We start from the raw sequence: 21,281 nt of genomic DNA on the forward strand, positions 1-21,281 counted from the left end.
GTAAAGTTAATTACTGTGGTACAAGATAAAAACTCATTAGCACGTCTCTCTCTGGGTGGCTCTGCACTGAGGACAGAGCCAGGACGCTACACACTGTCTGCACCCTTTAACACTGACAGCCGCTCCACTCGCACCAAACAAACTGTAATCTATACACTGCTAATATAAATATACAGCAAAGGCCAAAATTCTGAGACAATCTTCAGACTGAACCAGAACCAGGTATAGACTACTCTATGCATAATTCAATTATTTTATTAGGCAGCTTTAATGATTATTTGGTTGGCCTGTAACTGGCACATGCCCCAACAACCACTTTTCTTCCTATATTCTTCCATCATTTCTTGTCAGTTCTCTGCTCTGTCTTGAGCAGACACAGAGCAGGAGGCACCAGCAGCTTGTGACTCTTTTTAGCTCCAAACTCAAACAAAAGTCTTGAGTTGGAGACTGTGGTCACACTGTTTCTGAGGCGGACAGATTGACAGAGGAGAACTCACAGGATCTGGCTGTGAAGTTTAATAATAGACAGGCCAGAAACAGATATATGTGTTTGAGTTTTGAGTAATGTAAGTTACGGATTTTTCTAAAGTCAAGGCACATGTGCTACTGTGTATAGGTGAATTGTATTGGCTGCACTGAACCCTATCAAGCATGAAACACCAATGAAGCACATATAGTCAAGTTTGTGCGGTAATTTTTAGACTAATGCTGTGTTCCAGTCGCCCCCAGAGGTCGAAATTTGGATTTTGGAAAGATGGAACCTCTGAGTAAATATTAGATGCGTTCCAGTTGTCAAGTTGGACAGTAGCTGTCTATATTACAGTAAAGTCTTGGACATTGTTACAGCATTAACAGTCAAAAGAGCAACATTTGTGAGCGAATTTCTGCTTTTGTGGATATTAGCTCTGTGTATACATTAGGAGGCCTGTAATGATAATCACTATATCAACCGTATAGGAAAGATAGAACAATATTGTTCTTTTTCTTTGCAAAAGTGTGGATATTTTGGGTATTTTTCTTGTAATATGATACTTTCGATAGGGGTGATTTAGTCTCTTCTATCGCTAATTATTGGTACATTTTGCAGTTTGTTGCAGCTCATGTCATTAATGAAACATCTATTCTATTTAAAAATGTTTTATTGGGATTATATTGCATTATTTAAATCTTAATTACTGACATAAAGTAGATTCAATATTATTGTTTATCGTAATATTTCTCCATATAGATATATCGTGCTTCAGAATTTGTTATTGTGACAGGTTTACACATTAGCAACATTATCTTAACAGAGCGTAAAGGTGCATTTATAACTGCAGAGGCTCAACAGCTGTGCAGGAGCAGGTTTACAGACAGCTGGTGGACAGTAGGGAACAACTAAAGGGAAAATAACACAAGAGCTATCAATATTTTAACTGTTGGGTTTTTAATTTTCACCAAACACAGGGTGCAGCCATGTTGGATTTTCTAACTCGAGCTCTGAAATGTTCTTTGACCCTCCAAGTAGGTATTCCAAAATTGCAAGGCATTCCAGAAAATCCGACCTCTGAGGATGATACAGTACTTCTCTATAAAACATATAAAAGGTAACTAAGCTGTTAAAATGACTGGTTAAAGATCAAATTGAGCCTTGAGGCCTTTAACTAAAACCTTTAATATGAATTACCACCATAGTCTCTCACAGTCCCTGTAGGGAAAACATTTGAGACTTTATGACCCAAAGACCTAGTTAGATTTTTCACATTTTTGACCTTCAGAGCTCTCCTCATGACTGTACTGGGGAAAACGATACACGTTTTCACCATATGAATCATTGCACAGCTTATTCATAAACATCTGTTAAAAATGCAATGCAATTTGTCAACTGTGCTAACTTAAATGTAAGGCAGCGGCGTTAGATAGATTGTTATTCCTTCCTATGGCTGAACTAGAGAATATTGTGTTTTCTGCTCATAAATTATTGAACAAGAAGTGACTCAGAGAAAGCCATATCTCTCCAAGGTGCACAGTCTGAGCTCTGTAGAAGAATACGATGAGGGGCTGGAGCCGCTGCCTGCGTGCCCATGAGCAGTGACCTTGGCTCATAAGAAGATGCGGGGGCAGGCGCAGATGTCCCTGCGGCTCACACAGGACATGAGTGACCAGAGGTAAATGTCCCTAACGAAGAAGGCTGACATCAGGGAGGGGCCACTGACACACATTCAGGCACTTTCACAATAAAGGTTAAGGGTTACCCTTATAGTACTTCAAAATAAGATACAGTATTAATATTGCTTGTAATAGGTATATTTATATTAGTATATCTTCTAATAAGGTTCAAGTTATATTGACATAAATTCTATTATATAAAGGTGCATCTTTTCTGTAACTTTTCTGGTGAAGGGTCTGCAACCAGCTGGTCTCCAAAGAGATGGTTTCTTTGCCTACATTATTATGCTTATGTCTGCTCTATAGTTATAATCAATGACACCCATGAATAATTATTTTATACCATGCACATTTTAAATCACAATAATAAACTAAAACAACTTAATATAAAAAACAACAGAAAACTGCGGTGCTTAATCGGGGCCCCTCCTATGAATAGCTGCAACACACTAGTGAGTGGAGTGAATTTTTCATTTATACCAAAATGAGTGTGCCGCTGCCTACGCATATCGCCCATTAAGAAAATAAACCTGGAGAACAGAGTGAAGAGCAGTGGGTGTATAGAGGTTTTGCACTGACATACTTTTATCTGAAAAATGCTCCTCAACATTCTGAGTGACAGAGCCAGAACTATGAGCAGAACAACAGACAAAATGTGTTTCTTTGCCGTTTTTGGCGTAATTTTTGTCCACGGAGCGATTATTTATTTATTTTTGAGCTCAAATTAGCTTTATACAGCAAAATCGACAAGTAGTTTCTCTGTTGTTGCTGTGAATGTGCACAGCTTAACTAGCTTGTTAGCTAACGATAGGAGGACATAAAGGCCACTTCAACTCACCTCACAACAATGAATCTCCGCAGTACGCAGACACAAACTCATGTTCTTTAAGGAAAGAAAGGTCCAGTTCAAGTGTGTCTGACCCAGAGTCTGTATCGGTGATAAGTGTGAGTGTGTCTGCAAGGTGATTTACCTCTTCACTGGTTTTCTTCTGGTGACTTTATTTTCTTGTTTTAGAGTCTGGTACAAACTAAATATTTAGCGTTGTAGACTTTTATATTTGTTATTAAACTAGCTATTTCACATTTTAGATTTAGCATTTTGAGCTTCTGTATTGGTGGCGATGAAAGTTGAAGAGAGTTGATCATCGAAATGTTGTCTTGAAAATGAGTAAAATAACGCATTACTCAAAACATGCACAAATCACTCCAAATACAACTTTGGGTGAGTAAATTGCACGTCAAAGCAACTATAACATGGTTAAAAGCTCTGAAAAGTCAATTTTGCAGAATAGGTCTGTCTTAACATGTTAACCTGGATTTAATATATTTTTCTCACCTGTGGGCTGAAGAAAAACACACATAAAATAAGACAGAGAAGTGTATTCCACTGGCAGATAATTCTACTTGGGGTAAGTAATAAAACATATTGAGCTGTCTGGCTATAAAAAGTCTAAAAAAGACCAGACTGTGAGAGCAGAAATAGTGATTCATCTTCTCTGGTTTGTCTCGAAGCAAATACATGTAAACCTAAGTCCTTTAAAAAAATAAAAATCTATTCATTTTGTGTTCTCACATTAATATGAAATGAAATCTAAGGATTTTTCGAAATAATACTTGCAGCTTTTCATAATAATTTACTCACCTTGATGAAAAGCAGGATGAAGAAAACACTCACATCACAAAGGCCCACTCAGTCACAACCCTTCACAATAAAACTAAATCCTTTCTAAATAAGAGTCCTCCTGTGTTGTGCCTACCTTCATAATGAAAAACAGGAGCAGGATGATGAAAACGCTGACGTCAGGGTGTAACCAGGCTCTAGACAGGTCCAGAGCAGAGGGAGGAGAAGAGCGTGACAGCTTCGACCATGTGTAGTTGTCAAACAGGGAGTTGATGCACTGCCTGGGCATAAGCTGCAAACACGGAGGTCATGTTAAGGTTAATACTGAATGGAAAGAGAAAGACTCATCCAGGCAAATTTGTCTGTTTAACACAATTTGTACATAAGTAATTCAAAGTGATTTACAGAATAAGAAAGACATTAAAATGACAATACAAACAAATCAAAACATAAATAATGGTCATAAAATTAATTTTAAAAGAGAAGAGTGCAGATTAAAAACTGGATTTAAACATGGTCAAAGTAGAGCCCTGTCTCACACCTTGAGGAAGACTGTTCCAGGTTTTAGATGCATAAAACTGAAACGCTGATTCCCCATGTTTAGTCCTGACTCTGGGCATACATATGTTTATAGGTGATATAATTATGCTTTATTTAGAGGATTAAGATGAACTGAACTTTTTCAGCTTTTAACCTCAATGTTGTACCTTCCTTAAAACACTGCTGGATTAGTATTTTGTTTATTTTACAAAAAGAAAAAAACAAAAAAAACGTATTTTTCCTTGAGACAAATTTCTTCAAAAATTAGAACAATGTATATCTCTGTTCCTCATCCATCCGCCAACAATCAATCTACCCAAAAGTATCCAAAGTAAACTCCATTTTCTGCTGTGTGTACGTCATTCAAAAAGAGGCAGCTTGTTCACAAAAGTTCCAGCTTGATTATTAGGCCGGCAGTACTTTTGCAGCGTATGAAAAACACTTGAGAGCAGCAGAGACGCGAGCAGAGCCCAGAGAAAAGCACAGGGAGGGCTGAGATGAGGGAGGGCTGACTGGAGAGCAGACTGCAGAGAGTGGGCGAGTGAGAAGACTCTGAGCCCAAATGAAAGACGTGATACACAAGTGAAGGAACAGAGTGAAATAAACAGATCAGACCTGGACCAGACGACACAGGGTTAACACACAACATATTTAGATGATTCATAGAAGCCCAATATACTTCAATAAGTCAGTTCTTAACAACTTTGAAGAATGAAATGACCCATATTATGCTACACTTTGCACTAAAATGTCCAAAAAGGACTAGGAAGACAAACTAGGTACATTTGAAGCTTTGTGGTCAAAAATATCTAGCATCTGGGCTGTCTCCAGTGGTCACTGCAATTTCTAGTAGTTGATGACATCACGCAGGCCTGCCCTGATTACAGCCAGGTGATTCTGATTACAAACACCTGGCTGCAGGGGCGGAGTTTTAAGTGTGAATACCTGTCAGACCAAACACACTGCTCCTTATACCCCGCCCCTCCTCCCCCTTCACTCTCCCCTTTAGACCTTCAGGTCCCGCCCCTCCTCCCATTTCACTAACCCTTTTAGCCCAAACTTCGTTCCTCCTCCCCTTTCCCTATCCCCTTTAGTCCTCCAGGTATTGCCCAGTTTAGTAGCTCTATTTGAAATGTGGTTGTGGATGAAGTTTAGATGTTTAGAGATCATTGTGTCTATACAAAGGGGTGTAAATGTTCATATAACCATTCTTATTTCTCTGTTGCATTCCTTCTATTAGCATAAGGTGTTCTCATAACCAAATTGGATATGTATATGTAAGTACTGACACATGTCCTCTGCAGTAGACTGGTGTTGGTGTGCATGTCACATACTGGTATCAGTTTTGGAGACAGGGTCAGCTCTGAGTGGAGTGGTATCAGTAGCAGAGAGGCCTCAGAGGAGATGGGCTGAGTAATAGGCTTTCCTGTTCCTTTTTGAAGTAGTCGGTTCATGTCTGGTTCAGCGCCCGCACAGCATTAAATCCCCTCTCTGCCTCTGTCAGTGCTCAGAGCCGGAGGACACCAGGCGAGCGCTTCCACAAAAGCCTACAGAGCCTTTAACTGTAAACAATGTGGTTCTGTTTGAAAGCCAGGGTGCCATCAATTCAGAAGATATTAGTATATATATTTTTCATATAATCTAATATAATGTAACATAATATAATATTTTAATATCAATATTTACATGTTTAGACAAGTGTTTTATGCTTAAACAACATACTACTTCAAACTACATAGGGTTACTTTGTTATGGCTCAGAGGGTAGAGACACAACAGCTGGTAGTTGCTTGAACACAACCGTCTGTTGGGTAACACGCAACCTTGCCCAGGTATGAATGTGATATGTTGGTGATTTCTGGAGGTGATTTGATGATTACTTATCTGTACATGTAGATTGGCAGCCACACTTCCATCAGTCTACCCCAGGGTGGTGTAATGTACCTTACAGTATGGTGACTGGATCAAGACATGTATTATTATTATTACCAGTTGTCTTGCAAAACGATTGGCAAAACACTTCTTTTGTCACTGAAATTAAGTGTCAAAACATCTTTGAAATTGGCACATAGTAGTCAGAAGCAGTCTTTACTTTTGAATAGATTATAATTATATCCTAGCTAAAATCATGGTTGTTAAATTGACTGCTTTGTGTAAAAGTGTGAGCAGAAGAACTGAGGGCACAGACAGTGTGAGGTGTTACAGTCTGATTCTGCTGAATGTGATGAAGACCTGAGTTCACAGGAGCTATTTTAGGACATAAAACGCGTCATATGTTTACAGCTCTGATCAGTGGCCTGGGAGAGTTTAAAGGGTTAAACAAAAAAATGTCTGTTTAACAGGCTGGACTTCAATGTTATTTGAGAGGGACATGTTAACAGCACATATCATGTCACCTATTGTAGTTCCAGCTAAGTCAGTTAAAATAAAGCTTGAATTAAAGTCTAATTTGGGTAACAGAGCTTCAGATAGAAAAGTGCCTCCAGTTACCTCACCCCCCATTGGTGTTACTGATTGTATTTGTTTATGTTTTTTAATTCTTTGTTCAGTGTCCTTGACCTTGAGTGTCCAATTATTTTGTTGAAAGGTGTTTTATGAACTGCCTAATTTCTAGTAATGAAATGTCAAGGAAACCACTGAATCATAACAAGCCATTTGGGCGTTTGTGTAAAATATGGGGACAACACAAGAGAAGAAAGACTCAGTACAGTGAAAGAGAATAGAAACATGTGGACCTACTACATAATCTGATATAGAATATATTGTATTATAAAAAAGACTATTCTTTTACTTGTTTGTTCAATGCAAGTTTTAGTTAAATGTTCTCAGCATGTTGTCAACAGCTCCTCAGCTCCTCTGTGTGAGCCTGGGGACGTCTTGAAGTTCATGGAAGAATGATGAATAATCTGCTCAGACAACTCACCTTATGCAAGTTACTTAAGGCAAATATATAAGTGAGTCACATCTCCATAAGAATGACTTGTTTAAATATAAGAGTTATCAAAGAAATTCTTCATATTTAGGTGTATTATTCATTCACTTTTCAGTCAAACAACTAGAAACATAACAGGAAGGAGAAGTGCCATACCCAAGGACACTAAACACAGCAGTTCACAATGAGGAAATGAACCACCAACCTTGTTGTCAGTGGGAGTATAGCTCTACCCTGTGAACTCATAACCATTAACTTTCATAACTGTATTGCTAAATTGAAGCCTTGCATTTATACAGTGCCTTTCAAGACACTCAAAGCACTTACAGTACATTATTCATTCACTCCTCTTCCTTGGTGTAGATAAGGCAAAGTGGGTGAAGTAACCAATGAGTCACTGTCTCTACCATCACATAGTCTCAGGTCTTCTATTTGAAACATAATTGTTCATTGAATGATATCAGAGTTGAAAAAGGGACATGATCTATATAGGTTTAAACTTCTTACATGATTTTACCTACTTCTTTACAAATATTCTTTTTTTTTAAACGTACTGTTCTTTTAAAGGTGCTGTACATGATTTGTACTGTCTTAAAAATGTGAAAAACATAACTAGTTGAGTGTAAAAAATTTGCAGTGGTCTAAACTTAGCCCTCTCTTACCTTATGCATTCTGAGCATTCTAATTATTCACCGTAATGTGTTTAAGAGGGCTTTTCACAACTCTCAGTGATCAGAGCTGAGTTTTGCCATCATGGTAAAGCTAACAACTAGCATGCTAACACACACATTTTGATTATAGTACAATAGAATGCTTTCTAGACAGCATGCAACAGACTTGTTTTGATCTGAGGAGCTGCTTACAAAATAAATCTATAATGTGGCAAGTCAAATTTATCTTAAATAAATGGGAAGTAAACAGGTGCAGGCCCTTTAGCTTGGCATTTTTTATTTGCTATATAAAAAAATATGTGGAATAAAAACTTCAATCAAACCCCATAGTCTTCCCTGAACTAACTATCTAAATAATATTCATATAAGTCAGGAAATAGTACTGAAATTCCCAGTGAGAGTGGTCACTGTGTTTGATTTTGCCTGATTTTGTGCAGATTTCAATGATACATTCCCAACCACCACATAACATCACTAACCAGGACTGCTCTGTTTCAAAGACCAGTGACACTAAATGCTTTTGCAGAGTCCAGCTCTGGCTCTGGCTCTGGGTCCTCTGATAACACACTCTGATATGGTGATTCACTCGCCCAGAGGAGAGATAAGGACACCATGCCTTTGTTCCTGTTTCCAGTCAGGTGCAGGTTTTTCAGATCCTCCATGCTGAGATTTTAAACATGTAAATTTGTGACTGCTGTTCTGATCTGTTGGAGGGCACTTTTTGCAGGCTGTTGATTATAGCACACAGAGACTGATAGACTGACTGAGGTACATTGTGTTCAGGGGTTTAAGGTTTAAGGAGGGAGTAGGGCTCTTACCTCTCCTGCCATGAACTGCCCAAAACCAGGAGGGAAGGTCAGGGAGGCGATGACCAGAGTGACCACAGCTGGGAACAGCAGACGACTGACAAAGACAAGTGTACAAAAATAATCTCGCTATTTGGGCCATTGGTTATGATACAATTTCAAAATAATTCAGTGTGGAGTATGTACAACAAATGACTCAATATGTCCATAATGTTTTATGTAGAGGTGACAGTACACACAGTATATCATTATGTCATTCAGATGTCGTCACAGAATTCTATTGTAGAGGGAGAGATGGGGGAAAGGGAAACAGAAGAGAACTCGTGGTTGGATAAATATAATAAAAAGGATCAGCTTCAACAACTGTGTATATTCCACCGGGATATTTATTATGAGAACATAAATCCATACAGTAATTAGGGAAGAGCAAAAAATATCACAACTGATCAATCTTAATAAGATTTAAGGTTACGGTTTCCTATGGTAAATATGCTGTTTAATTTCAGAATAAACCTTTTTTAAACAAACCACTAGTGGTTTTAACACACACGATCATAATATTCTTATCTGAACTCTGCTGCAAAGAACAGGGTTTTACCACCACAGAATGGGCTTCAGAACTGTTGTTTAAACACATCAAGCCAATAACTGTGATCTGCAAATGATAAGAGCTTGATTAAAGTGTGATTAATTGCCCAGTCCTAACGGGAATACAGATCATAGGAATACTGACTAATGCCCCCATCTGGAACAGGGGCATCTCCACATACTGCAATCTGAATACAGACAACTGCATTTTACCTTTTACTTTAATAACACATCTTATGCATTACAAAAATACAAGTGTGCCAAAAAAATCTATATAATGTTTGGTTTAGCCCTTGAATCGAAAGACTTTTGAGGGGGTCATTCAAGGTCATTCAAGGTGTTTTAATTCAATAGACCAATTTTATTTCAGAGACTTACTGTTTGGTCAGGAAGCGCGTCATGGCGTTGGGTCGTCTCATGAACAGAACAACTTGTCTGTTTAGATACACAAAGAAAGCCCCCAGGAATCCACAGAAAATCCTATACAGAAATACATTTTTTTAATATTTTAGAATGCAAAGAGAAGAGTTCAATTCAAAAAGCACAAGAGAGCAGCTGACTAATGGTTTCAGTGGGGAATGTTTTGAAATGAACCCCAAGAAACCATGACTCATATTATAAATTAGCTCAGTATTAGGTCAGCTCTACTCTCTCCCTCCGGGAGCACTCTCAAGTAACAAATTGGATTTTCCAGATTTGAAATGCTACATTTGCATAAAATTGGACTTTTTAAAGACGATAAGTCATTATTTTAAAACGTCTAGATGTAGATGTGAAAGGAGAGATTTAACATTTTACCCAATTATGGCAAAGGCAGGCAGCTCCTGGAGGTCGAAAGGGAAATCCATCCGAAAGTTTGTCCTGAACAGAGCAGTAATCGTCACTGTAGGAAAATGATAGATTATAAATAAAATTAAATAAATACTTTCAAGAGCAGATAAAAAGGCAGGCATGTTTGCTGTGCTAAGGGCACCATCTAGTGAAGGGTCTCTGTAAATACGATAGAGGAATTACCAATGATATTTTTTATATTAAGTATTCTTACAGTACAGCTGTTTGAAAAACACAAAAATAAAGCTAAACAAAATCATGTACATTATAAGTGTCACTATTTTGAAGTTTGGAGCATTTACCTGCATCTTTATTGAAGACTGATAAGACTCTAAAGATGAATGCACTGAAAGTAGCAGCAAAGTATCCTCTCCAGTAGTTTCTGACTGCAAAATATGTGGACGTCACCTCAATACTGAACAGCACGCCTGGACAAGGACAAGATATAAAACATTTAATATATAGACATTCAGCCCAGTCTAACAAATGTGTCCAATCCTATATGCTATTAAGAAGTTACAGAAGAGTGTTTTTACCTCCAAGTGGCGTCCCGAAGCAGCAACCCACTCCCACAGCACAGCCCACAGTCAGGATGTCCGTGTAACAGTACGGGTTCTACTGACCCACACAGGAGAAGGTGTTAAGAAGGACATAGAGAATGAACAGCATTTGACTGAGTTGGATTCATGTTCTGAAGTAAACATTTCAGATTTAGGACAGAGGAGATATTAAACGTTGTTTCATACAGTGCAAGTAGGTCATGTTTTCATGTTTTTCTAATTATTCCTTGGTTTGATGGGATAGGACCTATGGTAAATATTTATCACAGTTTACATCAGTTAAGTGGTGATTTTTGAAAAACATGAGAAGAAAAGTACAAAAATACAGGAATCTAAAATAGAATACCTCTATGTCATCAACATAGAAAACTCCATCCAAAATACACAAACAATTTATGTACAAGGAAGGCATTTTTCTGGCTGTTAAAACCAATAAAGGTATTGCTACTTATTTTTTATTTCTTTTGTAACTAATCATAACGGTTTATCTTAGTAATTAAGTTAACTGTGTTTTAATAAAATTAGTAGTCTAACCTGTCATATGCACTAAATAAAAGTTAAGTTAAGCTGTTAAATTTTAATATTCAACATAAAATTACCTGGTAAACTCCCGAGAAGAATGACATGAAGCGACTAAGGACAGCAGCACAGATGCTGGCAATGTGCACAAATGGGCCCTGGAGGAAAGAGAATACAGTGTACACATACATTAGTTATCTGGTTGAGGGTCCGCCACCTGCTGTCTCGGGGTTGCAATCATTTTCTAGGACTTTTCCAGGATATTTTAGTTATGTAATCACAACATCTACAAAAAGATGTAAAGCTATACCTAAAGGCCACTGCAAACACACTATAGTTAGTTATGTAAAACACCCCAAACATTTTTGTGGAACTCAAATTAGACGGAGAACACTAGTACGTAATGATGTGTGGACGACTCATTCTCCTCATTTGAATGGTACTTGTGAGTCTAGTGTTGTAGTAGAAAATATGAGATGCCTGCATTTTGGTGGATTTTGAGGAGTTTTATCAAATACTCAACTGCCTTAATAGGTGGCTGTAAAAGTCTTTGATATCCAATAATCTAGTAAAGCACAGTGTGGATACACAAGGACATAATATATATTTTCAGGACATTTGGCATTTTTCTCATTTACATGTATTTTTCATGTTTGGAAAACAGGTATTTTTCAGATTTTTGAGAATTTTCAGAACGTGTGGGAACCCTGTTCTCTTTACTCCTTTGAGAAGAAAGTATTGCAAAAAATTAAAGTCTTATCCCACACTATGGAGCATTTCAGACAGTTATAACAACACGTATATGAGGAGATGACAAACCCTCTAACATAAAAGTTACATCTTTAACTAAATTATAAATGAAATAATAAAACCCACCTCTTTTCCCACAGGCATACCGCTGCCCAGAGCCATCGTAAGACCAATAACTTTGGCCACAAAAGCCTTTAGTGTGAGATATTCCTTAAGCACCACTCCTCTGAGGATGGTCTTCAGCTCTGGGATACCAGACCCTAAGAAGAGACATGCAAAAGACAAATATATATAACAGATGCATGAGAATATGGCTTCATTTATAGATTCAGGTCACAGTTTTGGGAGTGCTTTGTGAATTACACACCGATGGCTTGAGGAGAGACGAGATGACAGAAGAGGGAGGAGAACAGGATAAAGAGTAGAGGATACGAGACCCAAGCCACATACTGCAGAACGATGTGTCCTTTCAGCTCTCCATAGATCCAATTATAGGCTGAGTGACAGAGACCAGAGAGACAGGGGAATGTAGGAAATAGTAAAAAAAAAGATAATAGGCAGATAATAAAAAAGTTGTTTACATTTGAGGAGTATTTGATTAATTAGGGGTGGGAGATATTGACAAAAATGTATATGGGACATATTTTTGGGAGCATCCCGATAATGATAGTACCGGTATTATGCCATCCAACATGTTAAAACAGGTCTCATTATTTGAGGTATAAGCATTCATACAAATGTGAAATTTATCCACACAAGTCATTTAAAGTTATTTTAAAACAACATACATATTAAAATGTTATGTATTTTCAAAACATCATTCCCAGTATTAACAATATTTCAATAATGTGCCAATGGTTGACATAATGGTTGATTTGAAGTCAGTCATATCCACAAATGCTGAACTTGTTCAAATTAGTGTCACTGTGAATAAAAGTCTTCATCACACAGCTGTACCTTGCAGGCTCTTGGCACTGGCGTAGTCCATGGACCAGCTCACCAGGGCCATAGTGATTCCCAGAAGAACCAGGAAGATCCAGTCCTCTCCGAGCCGCGTCACCAGGAAACGCTGCACCCGGCAAACGCAGTCTGACAAAACCAAACACTGCAACTCACAGAGGGGAATAATATAGCCTCATGTGCGCTGTCTGTCCCCACCAGATTAAGACCTAAATATTTTTGAGCTTACTCTTAACTATAGGCTCAAAGTAACAGCATTCTGTTTAGGTTTCAGTATTCATGGCTGTGTAATCCCTCAGTTGTCCAGGTCTGATCCATAGTAAAAGCAAAAGTTATATCTGTCAACTGGACAGAGCGTTGTAGGGAGATAGTGTAGTGTAGTTAGCTCCTCCCTTCAGACAGATATAAGGCAGTGTCCACCAGCAATCTGACCAGAACTGAAGAACCAGCTTGGATGAGCAGTCAAACGTCTTCACTCCCACAACGTTCTGTCCAGTTGACAGATTTAACTTTTGCTTTTATTATTTCAGGATTAAATTCTTTACTACTGCACAAGTCAGCATTGTCAGGTCATCATCGTAAATTTCCTTGGCTCTCAATGGTTTACCTGATTTTAGAAAAAAGTTGTAAATGCAATTGTAAATAAGGTACAAGTACAATTACTGCTACACTTACAAGCTACACTTTGTCCAATTTTTGTTGGCACGCAGGTTTTCTGCATAATCAGACAATACTGCCATGCCATATTCTGTATATATGTTACTTCAAATATAATATCAACATAACCTTAATAAACATATTGATGTGGGGGAGACCTCATATTCAGCTTGAATGAAGGATCCACAGTAAAACTAGTTCAAAATGATTCACAAGATTGACTCCCGGAACAAAATGTCCCAAAGGCATTTTATAATTTTCTGTTTTGATAGGTCAAAATATATCAGCACCCATCTGTGGTCCTTCACAGCATTATCAGGAGTATACAGCCCTCAAAAAAAGTTTTGACACTCCTGAAATAAAGCTTATTTGGTATAAAACTACAGTTAAACAGAGGTGTAGTTGTAAAGAATGTGAATGTCCAGCCTGACTCACCTGGACATTTGGAGATGGAGCGTTGTTTCTTCAAGGAGGAGGGGAGCTCTGGTTCGGGCTGCTCCTCGGATGGGGGCCCCTCCATGTTGGACTGCCTGCGGCTCCTGTAGCGGCTGTAGCGGCTCCCATTCTGCCCAAGACTCCGTCGACCCGACCCATGTTTACGGCTGAGTCCGTGACCTCCATGTTTCTTGATCTGCCTCTCTGTCAGGAGCCGGGTGGCCTCGCGTCGTCCTGAGCCTCCCTGGTGCTCCTGGTACTCCCCATAGAGCTGTGGATGAAACAGAAAGAGAGAGAATAAAAAAACATCCACCATTAACATTATTCAAGTACTAAACCATTTATAAATGTATAAAGGTACAGTAGATTTCCTGAAATTTTCTCAGTGAAGCATTCTCTGAACCTTGAACTAGCTAGCTAGCATGGTCAGGAGTACCTAGGAAGGATTATAGATACCCAGTACCCAGAAAGAATACAGTGACTGATTGAATAATTGGGAGATTGGAGGAGTAGACATTTCTCTCTTTTTAGGTAATTTTAATGGTTTTAGTTAGAGACGACATACTTGATAGACTAACTATGTTTATTTCCAAAGCAACCATTTCAATATGATCAGTTTTTCAATATATCTCACCCCTCTACATAAGAGCAAAAATACCTTTTGACTTTGCAATTGAAAAAAACAATTAAAGACAATTGAAGAAAATAATGGCTTACACTTGTAATGCGCTTTTCAAAGCCTCTCAATGTGCTACACTATAGTCATTATTCATTCATTTCCACACTTGGTGATGGTAAGCTACTATTGTAGCCACAGCTGCCCTGGGGCAGACTGACGGATATATATATATATATATATATATATATATATATATATATATATATATATATATATATATATATATATATATATATATATATATATATATATATATATATAATTATTATTATTATTATTATCATGCTTGAAAATCATGCAAACTCCATATGGTCCTGGTACAAAGTGCGTCAGTTTCCCTGTATATCATCAATAGAACAAATGGTTTCAAACAGTAGTATTTCTATGAATGGGTAAACAATGGTTTGCAGGTTTCAGGGTTATGTAACAGTCCTATTCTAACCACACTCATTGATTGTGTCTAAGGACAGGTATTCTCTGTGTGGTGGCAGAGGGCAGTTGTAGTACTCTGCTGTTGGCACAGAAGAGTCTCAGTAAAAATAGACTGCACCACGTGTCGACCCAAACAGCTCAAATGAAACGGAAACGTGGACTCGGCTCCAGATTTATCACCTCAAGACCCACTCCACTGGACCAGCAGCTGCGGAAGACATTAATTCTGCCTCTATCCAAGACCTTAATAGATGCAATAACTGGACAGGCTGCTATAGACAAAGGGAATAACAACAAGGAATAACTACAATAAGTACAAAATGGTATTATTGCACAAAGGTAAAAATGGAAAATATTCAGAAGTTCCAAGTAATGAATTTACCATTAACAAAGGAGACCAGGGTGGTCCCTATAAAAGAGACTAAGCATTACATTTCTTTATCTTCATAAACATAAAGACGTCTGTAATGTTCAAAGAGAACAGGTTAAAGATTAAATAAAGGCAAGAAGTAATTTTACTAAAGATACAGTACAAAATACACCTGTGCATTCATGGTCTTAGCAGAAACTGAATATATCTGATTCAATGTATTTCTTTGTGGTGTCCAGGAAAACAACTCTGTTCTGGCAGGAGTGTAAAATGCATATAGACAATCAATAAATGTGGGGTGATAATAGTAAAATATTAACTATAAATTTAACAAAATTTGGGGGTGTTTTTCTGCACATGGGACAGGACGACTGCACTGTATTAAGCAGAGGATGACCTGGGCCATGTATTGCGAGATTTTGGGGAACAACCTCCTTCCCTCAGTTAGAGCATTGAAGATGGGTCATGGCTGTTGAGGACTTGATGAAGTCCTGATGCAGTTTTGTGACACAGTGGCCCCTGAGCAGCTGCAGATGTGCTCTTTCCAGGGACATGTTTAGACATGTGCAACAGACAGAAGCCACCAAACGCCATGGACACAGCTGAATCGTCAACTTCATTTGGTGGTTGCATATTGCAGTCTTTTGGGCTTGCTCCTGAGGGACACTTTCACATCATAAAAACAAATAATTTTTATGATTTAGTTTTAAAGCTAAAAAAGATATCCTGTTAAAAATCTGCGCATATCTCATTTAGCTAGTTGCGTATTTTCTCTGCTTATTTTTGAGGCGTTTGGGTTGATTGTTTTGAGCTTTTTTAAAAGGTTTGCCCACTTATTGCTGTCTGAAATCTGGCAACCCTGAAGCTGAACTCTCTACACTCCACTATAATTAACCACAACACAAACAAACAGCAGCTAGTGTAGTATTGTGTGAGTTCACTAAATGGTGAGAAGTTCAAAGTCATTTGAGGACAGGAAGGTAAGTGTGGACCTGCTCTAGACCAACAAGAGACCAGCTAATCCAATCCATGTGCATTACTACCACAAGACACACTGTATTTTATAAATGCTTAAAATAATAAATCCAATATTTATTTTGTTTCAAGTTACAAGAGTAGACTGAATAAATGATTAGAACAAGTTCAACCCAGAGTAGCTAAAATCACTTTGTTTCAAGGGTTAGATGGTGAAATGTATTGGCACGTTTTAATCAAAATCCGCTTTTTTGATATAGCACATTCTCGATTCAGCTCTATAAGTTGTTGAGATATTTAAATGAATCAGATATGCATTTATTATAAAAATATACATAGCTGAGTTGTGTGCAGAGGACATCATGGTGCCTACAACAGTACTCACGTTAAACTTTTTATTCATATTTTATATACATTTATTCTTCATTTCTTCATTACGTAATTTTTTGTCCTCCATACGCAACATTTATTAAAGTCACAACATTCACTAAGCTCTTAACTCTTTAACTTCTTATTCTGTGCCATTCTTTTCACATGAATCTCTTGTATCCCCAGTTACCTTCTGCCTTACTCCCACCTCTGTCTGTTTGCGCTGAAATACAACTCGACGCTAAAATTAGACCCAGTGAGATCAAGTATTTCTTATTACACTATCCCACACCTCTCTCTTACTCTACGGCTGCACTCAACTATTCAAATCACTCTATACAATCTCACATGGACACTGGTGTTAATTTGGATACATTTTCATTTAGTCTTATTTGGATTAAAATGCTACAAAGTCCATTTTTGTATTTTTTATTTTATTTTATCTTTTGTTAATTTATATAATTGCGAATCAATCAAATGTAATGCAAATGTAATATATTAAGCCTTTGCTATATCTAAGTTAACCCATTCTTTAACATTATATTTGTCATGCTCTATGGGTCTTTTACTTCTATATTGAATGAAACATATGTTATTTATAGGCCGGTCATGATAACATATTTTGAAGTTGGATGTATCGCTGAAGTAAATATAGACGATAAACGATAATATTGAAACTAATTTATGTCACTGACACAAAAACCCAAGAGCAGATTTAAACCACAAAAACTCTTCTAAATCTACAATATTGTTAACTGCAATAGATAAACAGCAGAATTAAACACTTTAGCTGTTAGTTTGAATCTGTAATGAGTCATACAAGTTATCAATTCATTTTTTACAGCATAAATAACCAAAAATGGCCAGTAGTGCAAAGAAAATGTACACAAAATGCACAAAATACTACTCCAGCTTTCATGTACTGAATGGTAAGTCGATATAGTCATTATATTGACAGGCCTAGTTATTTAGCAGATGGGAACTTGGATCATGTAATGTATGGTTCTTGCTCCTTGTTAGGTTCTTGCCCCTTACATTAAACACAACCTCAATAAGAATCAAAACACAGGGATTAAATGGCACAACATCGGCCAAAACCACATATGTGAAGCAGGATTAAATGTAACTGTTGAATTCTATAGGCTGCAGTTATAAGCGGCCCGTGCATACCAGGACATCAACACCACGAGATCCAGCCACTGCTCACACAAGTCTTTAGAGCCCACCTTTAACCCCACAAGACTGCAATAACAAGGCAGGCAAATGCAGGGATGAGGGAAGGTAATCGCATCACATGGAACAACAGTTTTTTAAAAAGTACAGTGGCCCGGTATAATCAGTATAGGCTCAATACAATCTGTAATGCAATCTTTACGTTCAGCTAATTTGGAGAATTTCTGATGAGACCAATCCAAACAATCACACCCTGAGGTCAAATATTGACAGGAGGAACTAAAAAAGAGAAAGACGAAATGTAAAACAACATACGATACCATGTTACAGAAGTATAATGTTCCCGTTTCATAAAAGTCACAAATTCACAATACGATTATGAAATAACGCAGAAGTTGCCTTTGCATTCCCTCTGTAAATGTTACATATCAAAAGCTGTAATCTTGAGTTTTCTATTCGACCAGAAAGCATTTTAAATCTCAACTGAGAGGCTTCATCAAATTATTCTTCATTAAGAGACAACATGCCTTCAGCTCAAAACCTCATTTATGACTATTTCAAACCTTCTGTTTCAAATTTCATTTGATAACTGGATGATGGTTGTACCAGTTTAAACCTCTGAATAAAGCCTCTCTTTTCACTCTCATGTTTTTTTCACACGTTCGAATAACAAAAAAGAACCTTGAAAAATACTAACGTGTAGATAGAATATTATATGAAGGCATACCATAGTATTCAGTATTTCTAATGCTACTTATCCATGACCCAGGTCAGTTTTTAGTAATATCCACCTTTGGTTTAAAGCTGCACTACGTAACTTATGTGATGGAGGGTCCGCCACTTGCTTATCTTCATGGTGGTATTATTGCTGAATTATTGTCCTGGAATGTAGCATTGTAGGAATATAGCATTAGATATATCTACATGGCAACAAGGACATGACACCAGACAATGTTACAGGTCAGATCTGTGGAGAAGAAACCCCACTCACAATAGAAATGCTTTGTTTTTCCAGTATTTGAATAAATACAATATAAATAAGTTGAATGTCACACTGTGGAGCATTGTAGGCAAAGCAAAAATATCTCCATGGACACAAGCAGGTTGCAGACCTACCACCAGAAAAAAAAAAAATGTTGCAACGCTGCCTCAGAAATTGTAATTGTATTCCATAACCATCCAAAACCTATTTAAAACATCTTTATAGGAGGACATACATTTGCACATCAATTAGCAGTCATGCCCCAAACATCTGAAAGTGTTTGACACAGACATGGAGGGACACTTGACATTTAACATCTACCAACAATGTCTCTGCACTTTGTCACTTCCAAATAACCTGACCTCCAATGAGAAAGAAGTCAACAGGGACGTGCTAAGACAGAGCGCTGCCAAAGGAATGAGCTGAAGAAAGCGGAGCAAAGCAGGGGCCGGTGGAAACGCAGGAAGTGTGTGCATGTTAAGAGTGAGCACGCGAAGCGTGTGCACGAGGAGCCTGCACGGCAAGCACGGGGTGAAGGGGGTGCACCCAGAAAAGCACCTGTCATGACCCCGTTGTTTAACATCCTCTAATAGGTCTTTATCATGTCGACAGCATACGTAAGGACAGTCCAAAACACAGGACAAAATTAGCACTATGCATTTCACTGTTCCCAACAACCAATTGGCTTTAAGTAACTAAAGGAGGAGTAGAGCTAGAAATATCTGCCACGTAATAAACTCAAATACTGCAGAAGTTAAGGAGCAGAATAAAGAGGACTAACCAGAGTTTGCTTGTACCTCAGAGCCTTCCTTTCCGATGCATCTGCGGCCATTGACACGCTGTCACTAACCCAAAAATAACCAACCGGCCGTAGGTCTCAGCGTTACCCCACACACAGAGCAGCGCACACGTAAACTGTCCATCCACACAAACAAATATGATCCGTCTGCAACCTGCAACACTCCAGCCACAGGTCTCCTCTCACAGGGGGGTTCCACAGCAGCAGTACAGAGCCATTTAAAGTGCACCAGACAGAGTTTTATGTTTTTATACTTATTATTAATAATTAAGTTGTCTTGCCTCTTAAGTTGTTCTTAAAATGACTTGTGGGAGAATATAAAAGTAAATATGGTGTTTAATAATAGCTTCATATCAGTGACGTAATGTGCCCTTCCCTAAATGCACTGACAGGACGAAAGGCTCCGTATGAAACCTGAGTGAAACCACTGCTCACTTTTGAGGTGTGTCCCGAGTAACAGGTAGCAGCTCAGGTCAAAGGTCATCACTATTCAAAGTGTTTGACCACACGTCTTAAAGTCAACACTGATACAGTCTTCAATGAGCTGCCAGTGTCACCTCTGTTCACACTTCAGCCCACAATATGAACCACTTTATGTCGCACAACTTTACTGATCCAACAGAAAAACACACTTCTGCGTGACTCCCACTGTAACCATGGGCTGAATCGCTGATTTAGCTACAACACAAAGTGGGGAAATGAATCATACTTTATTTTCTCAATAAAAATATTCAGACAATATTTTATCAGTGCATTGGGAATCTGTCAGATTGTGCCTTGGCTGATATTAAAGGGACAAAACATGAATGGACCATAGCATTGATGAAAAAGGTGCAGAAATAACACATTAAAGATTATGGCCTTTTTTTAGTTGTTTTTTTTTATTTAAATATTTTTTAAGTACATTCTGAATTACATTTTTGCTGTATTTTTTAAAATAGTTTTAATTGCATGATATTAAAATATGGTATATGAAAGATGTATTTTCTATAACTGATGTAATCTAGAAAGTTTACAAGTTTTAAGTTATCTTGTAAATTATGAAAGTAAACAGTTGTGGTGGAAAAAGTAATCAATTGAGTAAAAGCAAAGAAATGCAAAAATTCAAATTAAAATAAGTGAAAGCATGACATGAAAAAATATACTTAAGAAAATGCACTGACCTGTAAAGTTAAGTATTAAAGTATTTCTAGTCATTTTTATTTATATATTTCTCTTTGCTCAAATTTCTTAGACAGAATGTGAAAGAAAACATGTCGAGAGAGAGAGAGAGAGAGAGAGAGAGAGAGAGAGAGAGAGAGAGAGAGAGAGAGAGAGAGAGAGAGAGAGAGAGAGAGAGAGAGAGAGAGAGAGAGAGTCCTGTGTGTCCTTCCCATACTGGTTGAGCCTAATGAACCTCACTGATGTTTATGCAGGTGGAAACTGACAGTGTGACAGTGTAAACTCTAACGCTGTGGGTGTGGCCAACCTGAGACGTGACATAAA

At 37.8% G+C, this 21,281-nt stretch overlaps 1 protein-coding gene across 1 annotated transcript in view; it reads right to left on the reverse strand.

Moving 5' to 3' along the window:
* LOC117378313 (chloride channel protein 1-like) overlaps positions 1-19,934 on the reverse strand; it is a 41,190-nt gene extending 21,256 nt beyond the window's left edge. The window contains exons 1-12 of the mRNA XM_033974902.2: positions 19,779-19,934; positions 14,018-14,288; positions 12,923-13,054; positions 12,333-12,461; positions 12,092-12,225; positions 11,296-11,373; positions 10,673-10,751; positions 10,439-10,564; positions 10,104-10,188; positions 9,684-9,785; positions 8,730-8,814; positions 3,906-4,061 (exon numbers count right to left, since the gene is read on the reverse strand). Coding sequence (XP_033830793.1) covers positions 3,906-4,061; positions 8,730-8,814; positions 9,684-9,785; positions 10,104-10,188; positions 10,439-10,564; positions 10,673-10,751; positions 11,296-11,373; positions 12,092-12,225; positions 12,333-12,461; positions 12,923-13,054; positions 14,018-14,288; positions 19,779-19,829 — 1,428 coding nt within the window. The 5' untranslated portion in view covers positions 19,830-19,934. The remainder of the gene's footprint in view (positions 1-3,905; positions 4,062-8,729; positions 8,815-9,683; positions 9,786-10,103; positions 10,189-10,438; positions 10,565-10,672; positions 10,752-11,295; positions 11,374-12,091; positions 12,226-12,332; positions 12,462-12,922; positions 13,055-14,017; positions 14,289-19,778) is intronic.
* Between the last annotated feature and the right edge of the window lie 1,347 nt (positions 19,935-21,281).

This window comes from Periophthalmus magnuspinnatus, chromosome 11, assembly GCF_009829125.3.
Source record: "Periophthalmus magnuspinnatus isolate fPerMag1 chromosome 11, fPerMag1.2.pri, whole genome shotgun sequence".
NCBI lineage: Eukaryota > Metazoa > Chordata > Actinopteri > Gobiiformes > Gobiidae > Periophthalmus > Periophthalmus magnuspinnatus.